At 40.6% G+C, this 10,031-nt stretch overlaps 1 protein-coding gene across 3 annotated transcripts in view; it reads left to right on the forward strand.

The window, feature by feature from the left end:
* The window catches only part of LOC124172702 (trichohyalin-like), a 97,538-nt gene extending 88,061 nt beyond the window's left edge, over window positions 1-9,477 (forward strand). Inside the window, exons 7-8 of one of the 3 annotated variants that reach the window (XM_046552168.1) lie at window positions 1,805-1,927; window positions 9,003-9,477. In XM_046552168.1, coding sequence (XP_046408124.1) covers window positions 1,805-1,927; window positions 9,003-9,176 — 297 coding nt within the window. In that variant the 3' untranslated portion in view covers window positions 9,177-9,477. Of the gene's footprint in view, window positions 1-1,804; window positions 1,928-7,603; window positions 7,704-9,002 lie in introns of those variants that run through there. The other 2 variants (XM_046552169.1, XM_046552170.1) reach the window with 2 other exon arrangements.
* The last annotated feature ends 554 nt before the right edge of the window (window positions 9,478-10,031 follow it).

Consider the following 10,031-nt stretch of genomic DNA (forward strand, 5'->3'; position numbering starts at 1 on the left):
CGAAGTGCTGGACATGGTTGGCAAGGAGAGAAAGCTTTTAGATGAGATAAGCAGGAGACAGAAGGTATGGATGGAGTTAGTGCTTAGCGGTGAGGGGATGTTGAAAATGGTGTTAGAGGGTAGAATGTTAGGGAAACGAGGGAGGGGAAGGAAAAGAATAGGATTTTTAGATAGATTGAAAGAGAGTAGGCCTTACAGTGAATTGAAGAAGGTAGTGCTGGAAGGTAAGGGAGTCTCCCAGATCACTTCTTGAATACTCCATGAAAACATACCTGAATCGGTAGAATACTATATTAATAATAATGGCGTCAGGAGAGATGGCACATTTATTGCTGCGTTTCCATTGGTGTCTGTCGCGTTTGTTCAATTTTTAGTTAACCTGCGGTCGATGATCGTTATGCATTCAATATTTCTGCCTAAAATGGTTTATCTAAAAACAGTGAATTTGACAACATTTAGACCGTGAAAACCTGGAAAAAACAGCGAATTTTATTATGTGGGTAGAATGGGAACCATGCTATTGATGAATACTTCTCGGGTTCTCAGCCAGGAAAATTCTTTCGTATAAGCTGACGTTTTGAGAGATGACTCGTCTCCCATCTTCAAGGCCGTGTCTTTGGATGTCCAATTTCACACTGAACCGATACGACCGTTTACTGTGGACAACAAGACGACTCGGCTGTCGTCCGATTGGCTGTAGGTCTTTTGAAATCCTTCACGTTCTTCCCTAACGCTTTTTCAATATAGGAAATAGGACATTTTGGCTACCTTATACAAAATTTTTTCCTTTCTGTAGAAGCATTAAATTATGGTTTCAATTGTATTGGGTCCTAATCTCTTCCATAACGGCAAGGCTATTCCCTTTCCACTCCTTTCCATCCCTGTCCCTATTAGATGGGGAGATACAAAAATCCTTTGCCACGCACAACGTTACTGGGACCGCATAATTAAGGAAGCAATATAGATCCGCCTTTTCAAATTTCAATCGGGACACTGGCTTTCATCTTAGCAAAACATGGGAGACCAGTAATCAGCTATATAAAATAATAAGCTATATACAGTAAAACCTCTTTGCATCGTAATGGAGGGGACCAAAATTTGGGCAATTTGATGTATGGAGGTTCACTATAGAGGTTTTAGTGATAGGCACCATTTTTTCATATCCTTTGGAAATGAAAGACAATACTCTCTTTTAAACCATTATATCTATATGTTTAAACACACATGAATGCATCGGTGAGCGTATATTTATTATTTGATAATTACAGAAAGCGAGTGCTATCGCATAGTTTTTACCATGATTCGGGGGAAAATGATGTGATTTCTCGCAATTCAACAGTCACTTAAAATGAATAGGATAGTCGGATACCTTTTTTCTTATTTGCTGTTAGGTATGCTCTCATATGGAACAAAATGGCCACAACTAATGATAACGTGAAAATTACAGCATAATAAGGTATATAAGGAAAAAAAAGAATGAAACATTTATTGCTGAAAATGTCATTCCATGTACGTAATCGCGGCTGCATTAATGGTCTCTTGTTGTCTCGGTACAATTTGTGGAGGTAGTGAGGCCATCTCAGGGGTATCTCCTTGGTATGAAGTATAGAGGTTTTACGAGATAAAGAGGTTCACCTCATAGAGATTTGCCTATAAATTTACTTGTAAATCTGACGGGTACGTAGGGATTGTTTGATGGAGGGAGGTTTATGATGTAAAGAGGTTCACTACATAGAGGTTTTACTGTATGTAGTTAGAGTGGGAACCATGGCATTAATTTGCGAATGAAATTTTGTCTCACCAGGTCACGATCAAGACGGAAGTCATTGACGATGATGAACCAATGGAGGAGCCATGCCAGGAGGGAGTGCCGGAGGCTGTTGAGCTCAAGACTGAACCAAGTGAAGTAGAGGCTGAAGCCATAGAGGTAACATCCCAGTATCTATCTACGCTTATATACAGACTGTCCCACTGGTCCTGTGTCATTTTTTACCCCTAATTTTAGTAACTTGGCATCGAGCAATATTCATGAGAATAGGGTAGTTTCCTTCACCAAAGAAAACGAAAGGCATTGATTGCGATTCGTTACCCACCATTAGTGTATTCGTAATGTACAAATTATTTGGTTTTTGAAATACCGGTTTAGACGAATGGCAAGGGTCAAATTTTATCCTCATTTGAAAAAGGCCAGATTGGCGCCAATGCGATTCCGCTCCACGTGACGTCACAGGGACCTAGTTTCTATATGAGTAGATAGGAGTTTTACATTGTCTGAGATAACCAATGCATGCATGAGGCACAGATCTCAGGGAAACATGTCTTAATAATCAACCATTAAAATTAATTAAGTTTGGAAAGTTTCCTTCGTTTGATAGGGTATTAAAAATCCTTATTAAATCCAAGCGCTACCAGCTAGCATGGTACTCTGCTACCTGCTAGTACCCTGCATCGTATCAGCGCTCAAGCCTCGCCCCAAGGTCACCTCACACTGCGAGAGCTGGAACCAGAAATACGTAACACTGACTTTTCCCAGTATTCCTACTCAGCCGTCGCGTTTTCGTGTGCTTGAAAATTTTCACTTTTTGTTTAATCGTGAAAAATAGATATCGTCATTCGAAAATCTAAGAGCATGAAATGCGCACTCCAGGAGTAATAATCTTTCGATTTAGGCAATAAAAAAATAATAGGAAACCACCCTATTGGCATACTTATGGGGAAAGGTCCTAAGTTTTGTTGAGTGAAAGCAAAATTTTACAATTTTGACCTCACAATGTGCGTCCAAAACAAAAATTTGAATTTGCCTTATGGGGTTTCAATGTTAAAACAAATCAAGACAGAAAAATGTTGGAATTTCATTGACCAAGATGTCGATTACAGTACACTTCTAATTACCCTGGCTAACGATGGGGAGACACCGCACAAATAATCGCAAAACATGGATAACCCAAACTTCCACTTTTAAATGTCTTGCAATGTTCTTAATTTACCTATAGCAATGTATTATTACTTATGCCATTACAGTGAGTCCTCGTTCTACGTCATCCCGTTTAACGTCATTTCGCGATAACGTCACGAAAATTTTACGACCGTGATTCGTTTATCGCACTTACGCTTCGCGATAACGTCAAGTATTTTAAATTTTGCGCGGAATAAAAAGGCGAAGCGGCGGTCGTTGCATGTTGTTTGTTATGTGGGCGGTAATATAGTCAGTCTATACAAAGTGTGAAACGGTGTTGTTTATTGATAATTGCGATTACGGTTTTAGCAAAAATTTCTGCAAAATGAATTCTTGCATTGGTGCGCAAGCTTTTACTAGACATAAAAACGTTTTTCAGGAACCTTAAAAAGTGATTTCAAGGCATTTTTCCGTGCAGAACTCGGAATTTTTGTCGTCACTTTTTTCACCGTGTTCACAATAATTCTGGTTCCTGTAACTGCGACAATGTTTCAGCGATGATGATGCCCAGGCGACGCTTGCCCGGGCGACCGCCATAGCGAAGCCGAAAAGCAAAAGCGGGAATATACGAAAATGGGGAAGGATTTACGTCAGTGCTGCTATTGTCGTCGCTGAAGACAGGAACTCGTATTTATGCCATAATTTGGCATTCCTATCGCAAAAAATGCCCCAGATATGATGCGCTAAAATTTTTTCATGTAGAAATTGTGAGGTCTAGGAGCCGATATTCCCTTTTTACATTGTCTCTTATGGGATATTATGCTTCGATTGACGTCATTTCGTTTATCGTCACATTTTTCAGGAACGGTAAGTGACGTAAAGAGGACTCACTGTATTGTGTTATTTTAGAGTGCTTCCCTGACTCAACGAGAGCTTTCTTCGCCAGTTCGCGATCTTTTTAGGGGCGATAACATGGTTGTACTCGTATTATTAATGCTCCATGTAAGGCCTGATTACGAAAACCACTCATCCGTGTCTGTGTGGTCACGGATACAGAAAAGTGGTTTGCACGAATGCTTCAAAACCACTGCTTGATGTCACAGACTGGCAGAATAACAGGACTAGCCACAGTGATTACTTTACTGAGTCACCCGCAGTGGACAAATTGTGGGAGAAACCCATAGCTAGTCCTGGTATACTTAACCCTTTCACACCGGACCTTCGTTGAGGGAAATTCTTCCTCAATACGAGTCTCTCGAAAGTTTTCTCTACTACCCTGTACGAAGCTTTTTCTGAATCAACTGAAGGCAGTGGTTCCCTCCCTAACTATTTTTGAACCCAACTCAGTGGGGCGCCAATCCCTTTCCTCGGCCTCTGTCCCAGACCCTTGAAGGATTAAAAGCCCCTTCCTAGCACGAGTCCGCGGTCAACTGGCTAAAATATTAATGCAAAATATATGCAAATATTTGTTGTTCGCATAGATTTTTTTACATTCAAAATGAATTTTGTGTTTTTTTTCTGAGCGTTCAGAAATTTTTAACGAAGTTCTAACCTTGATATAGACGGATTTACTATATTTACTAGTTGTTCTATAACTCTGTTGATATTAACATTAGAATTTCGTTTGAAATTTCCATGTGGTCAGCAAAAAAAGATGAATTCATTTCTAGCATTGGATTTCAGATGTAAGCAACAAATTCTTTTTGGAAAACAAACTGCAAATAACAGTAGTTGACCGCGTGGAGAGGATAGGAAAGGGTCAACCTGAGCGGCCGGAGAAGGGACTGGGCTGGCTCTAAGGCGGATCTCGAGGGGCGACCGCGTCCGTGGGTCTATTGTGTCCACCACGGTCACTTTTTTCGACCCGTGCCGCACAGGTGCAGCATTCGTTGGTTAGGGTAGGAAAATTCACGCCGCACTGGTGTGGCATTGGTTATTTATGGAAGAAAATCCTCATTCTTATTGGCATTCAGCACAAAAGGGTTAAATCAGTCAAGAGCAACTGTCTCTCTGTGGTCATAGTTCGGGCTTTGATCTCTGGCTGTGGCGCCATGCACACAATTTGGACTGCTTGTGGCATCATATGCTCAGCAGACCGTACCACATTGTCTGGTATAGTCCTCAAATTTCCACATGGGATAACGACGCCTCTGTAGCTTAACATGTTGCGTAGCGGTGTATTTAAATTCCTAAGAAGAATCTTCTTAAAGCTGAAAATACCAGCATAGAAACAATTCATCAGATGCTACATATGGAGTATGTTTCTCTATGGAAGCGAGGCTTGGACGTTGACAGCAGCAGAGAAGTCAAGAGTGGAAGCATTCGAAATGTGGTGCTACCGAAGAATGATGAAGATAAAATGGATTGACCGTGTGAGTAACCAGGAAGTGCTAAGGAGAGTAGGAGAAAAGAGAAGCCTCCTAAAAACATTAAGCATAAGAAGAGACACCTTAGTTGGCCACATTTTGAGGCACGATGATCTGATGAAGACAATCGTTGAAGGACAAGTGGAAGGGAAAAAGGGCAAGGGACGGCCCCGAATGAGTTATATAGGACAATGAGTAATAAAGGATGTAAAAGAGAATAAATATGTAGCTATGAAGAGATTAGTGGATAGGAGAGAGAAATGGAGAGCTGCGTCAAACCAATCTTAGGATTGCTGACTAATGATGATGATGAGGAACGCCGATTCTGGGTGGAGGTGTTGAGATTGGAAATATGTGCCTATTAGGGCGTAATGCCTTTGGTTTAAACATGGTTAAAAAGCTAATGTTTAGAATGTAACTTTACCCGATCAAACGTTATGATGCATCAATTCATTATGAATAACGAACAACAACTGAAAACATACTAACGAATACGTATTGTATGCTTTAAAATTGTTTAGGTTGACGCGCCTAAATGACGAGAATCTTCGTCATCCGTACGCAACGTGTTAACTGGCTAAAACACTTGACCGGAAATCGGGTGATCTGGATTCGAATCCTGGTCAAGGCAAATGATTTGTTTCTCTGCAGATTTTACTCAAAAATAAATACAGCAGACTATCCCCGATTATCCGGCTGCGGTATATCAGTGTCGCGGATTATCCATGCACGATTTTCTCTCTCGCATATTTATTTTCCACGATCCTTATAAAAAATAAAATCGAATGCAAAATCACTAGAATTACTGCATTAATGCAATTATACACCAGGCTTATTATTTCTGTAAATCGGAAGCGAGCTCGCACTAGCTGCATTCACCGGAGCACCGTGTTCCTGTTTTCCAAGCCTTGCAGCACGGGGCCGCACTCCTTGATCGCGTATACGCGTCCCGCAGCAGTTGCAACCCGGGCAACTTGTGCGAGACGCTACTACGTGGCGTGGTGCCTGACAGTGTAGTTTCCGACGTAGAGCAGTGGTTTTGAAGCATTCGTGCAAACCACTTTTCTGTGCCCGTGATCAAACAGCCACGGATGTGTAGTTTTCAAAACCAGGCCATACATGGAGCATTAATAATACGAGTACAACCATGTTATTGCCGCTAAAAAGATCGTGAACTGGCGAAGAAAGCTCTCAATGAGTTCGGGAAGCACTCTTAAATAACAGAATAACTGCATAAATAATAATTTATTGATTGTTTTATGTAAATGATGAGCATTACAAGACAATTGAGTGAAAGTTTGGGTTATCCATGTTTTCGGATTATTCGTGCCATCTCTCCTAATCATTATCCAAGATAATCGGGAGTGAACTATAATTACTTTCCTCGTTAGCACATTTTCCTGGATAGCACATTCATTTTCTATGGTCCCTTTAGAAACGTACTAAACAAGTTCTACAGTCTGATGAATATTTCTCGGGTTCTCAGCCAGGTTAATGCTTTTATGCAAGTGGACGTTTCAGGAGACGAATTGTCTCCCATCCTCAAAGGCTGTGTTACTTTATGGAAGTCCAAATTCACACAATTTGAAAATTTTATTTTATTTATATTATTATTAAATTTATTTATACTATTATTTAATTTTATTTGATTTGTTTATTTTATTTTATTTCATTAAATTTGAATTTTTGTGTGAAATTGGACTTCTCAGCAAATAACTCAGCATTTGAGGATGGAAGACAAGTTGTCTCCCGAACCGTCCGCTTGTATAAAAGCATTAACCTGGCTTGAGAACCCTAGAAATATTCATCACAAGTTTTCCCCAGGAAAAATTAAAATCGTTCATAAGTAGGGATGGACGGATCCAGGATTTTTTTCGGATTCGGATTGGATCCTTGATTTTCGGAACCGGATCTTTCGGATCGGATATTTTCGTATCCAAAAGCATTTTAAAATTCCTAATGCTAAGATTGTTCAATCTCTTGGGAAGAGTCACACTATGTGCCAGTCGTATTTTGTCTTTTTTATTCTCCACGGCTGAAATTCTCCTACGTAACCTCTGCAAGAGCTTTCAAACAAAACAGTTCATGAGTCGGGCAAGAATCACATGCGACGGCGCATTCAAAAAGAGAATCTTGAATAGAATCTATTTCCATTACATTCACGGGGCGTTACGTTCACTGAAGCTATTATTCAAAATTTCAAATCCAGATCCGATGTCATCCGCGACTTTGGATCCGATGTATCCGACGAAGGGCAATATCCGTGGATATTTAGATCCGAGGTATCCGATCCGACCATCCCTATTTATAGGTTCCACTGTATTACTATTCTCTCTTGCAGGAGGAATCTGAAGTGAGAATACCAGACTCTACCTTCGACCTCAGATGCAACCAAGTTATCGCTGCTAAAAAGGTCGCGAACTGACGAAGATAGCTCTCATTGAGTCCGGGAAGCGCTCTAAAGTAACAGAATAACTGCATCAATAATAATATACGAGCGTGCTGCGCCCGCTCCCAGCGGGCTTCCCCCGCTCTGTTCAATGCAGGTCCACAGAGGGATAGGCGCGTTTCTAATTTTAAAATGTAGAAAAAAAAGGCAGGGTCTTACGTACAAATTTAATTGGAATGTACAAATTGAGGTCAGAGGACCTCTTTAAACACAACATTTTTATCTAATTTTAATAAAATAAAATAGACAAATCAAAAAAATTTAATGATAATACAGTGAGTCCTCGTTCTACGTCACCCCGTTTAACGTCATTTCGCGATAACGTCGCGAAAATTTTGAGACCGTCATTCGTTTATCGCACCTACGCTTCGCGGTAACGTCAAGTCTTTTAAATTTCGGGCGAAAAAAAAGGCGAAGCGGCGGGCGTTGCAGGTTGTTCGTTTTGTGGGCGGTAATACAGTCAGTCTAAGCAAAGTGAAAAACGGTGTGTTTATTCTTAATTGCGATTACGTTTTTAGCAAAAATTTCTGCAAAATGAATTCTTACGTAGGTGGTTCTTAGGTAGGTATGCAAGGTTTTACTTGACATAATGGTTTTCAGGAAGCATAAAAGTGATTTCAAGGAATTTTTCCGTGTAGAACTCGGAGATTTTGTTGCCACTTTTTTGCAGAGTTCACAATAATTTTGGTTCCTGTAACTGCGACGATGTTTCAGCGATGATGATGCCCAGGCGACTCTCGCCCGGGCAACCACCATAGCGGAGCCGAAAAGCAAATGCTGGAAGATACAAAAATGGAGAAGGATTTACGTCACTGCTGCTATTGTCGTCGATGAAGACAGGAACTCGTATTTATGCGATAGTTTGGCATTCCCACCGTAAAAAATGCCCCACATATGATTCACTAGCATTTTTTTCGCGTAGGAGTTGTGAGGTCTAGGAGCCGATATTCACATTTTACATTGTTTCTTATGGGATATTATGCTTCGATTAACGTCATTTCGTTTATCGACACATTTGTCAGGAACGGTAAGTGACGTTAAACGAGGACTCACTGTATAAATAAATTTCATAATAAAATAAATAAATCAAATAAAATTTTCAAATTGTGTGAAGCTGGACTTCCATAAGGTAACACAGCCTTGAGGATGGGAGGCAAGTCGTGTTCCGAAACGTCAGCTTTTATAAAAGCGTCAACCTGGCTGAAAACCCGAGAAATATTCGTCATAAGTATTCACCAGGAAAAATTAAAATCGTTTATTAGTTCCACTGTATTGCTATTCTCTCTTGCAGGAGGAATCTGAAGTGATAATACCAGACTCGCTGCCAAGCCAGGAGGAACTGAATTCGAATGTCCAATCAGGCGATCCTGAACGTTCGGACTCTGAGATTGATGACGACCCAATCATGTTTGTCGCGGTGAAGCAGGACGCTGAGGACTCGCCAACGAACGAACATCCCGACTGAAAAAGCGGACGTGAGTTGAAATGGCGGTATAAATGGACGGTGTCAGTTGATTGCGTGTGATATACAAAGAGTGCCTTACTAGTTTGCTGCAGTCACTGAACATTTGGAAACAATGTTAGATGTTTGTGTTTGTTAATTTTGAAGATAAAAGATGATTTTAAAGATTATATTGCTGTTGGAGGAACTATGAACCAGTGGAAACATCTTCCCTGTACATACGATGTAATTGGTCGAGATTTTGCTTCGACGTGTTTTGTTTGTTTGTTTGATTTTCCCATGGGAAGTACATTGTTCCGTGATATAAAATTGAGTTCTTTCCCTGTGAATGAATGAGATGAATTGTTCTTGGGTTGTCAACCAGGCTAGGTGCACTGCTGCTTACCGTGAAATCCGGTTATAATAACGGTGTGAAGGCGTTAATACCCACGCCATCAGCAGCCCAGGTTATAACGGGAAATTTTTTGGAAACAACAGGAAAACATCTTAGCACTAGAACCGCTGAACTTTCCAACCCCACCAAAATCGCGGCATGGGAATTTTTTGTCCCATTGACAAAATACGTTGATCCTGTCATGTTTAAGTATAATTGACAGTTTTTTTTTGTGGTTTGTGTGAACAAAACACGTGTTTAAGTTATGTTGAAAACGTTTTATCAAGTATTACTAGGAATACAGTAAACTTATTTTGACGTGTTGGTTGCAAGCTCAGACCTGCAGACGTGCCGGGCAGAGGTGACGTGGCCGGCGCTGCGTGAGTTGGCAGCCGGCGCAATGCACAGATTATTCCCTTCTGCGCTTATAACTGGCAGAATAACGGTATCTGTGCATCGATCCCCTTCGTAATAAACTGTTATTA

The sequence above is a fragment of the Ischnura elegans genome (genome assembly GCF_921293095.1).
Source record: "Ischnura elegans chromosome 13 unlocalized genomic scaffold, ioIscEleg1.1 SUPER_13_unloc_2, whole genome shotgun sequence".
Lineage (NCBI taxonomy): Eukaryota > Metazoa > Arthropoda > Insecta > Odonata > Coenagrionidae > Ischnura > Ischnura elegans.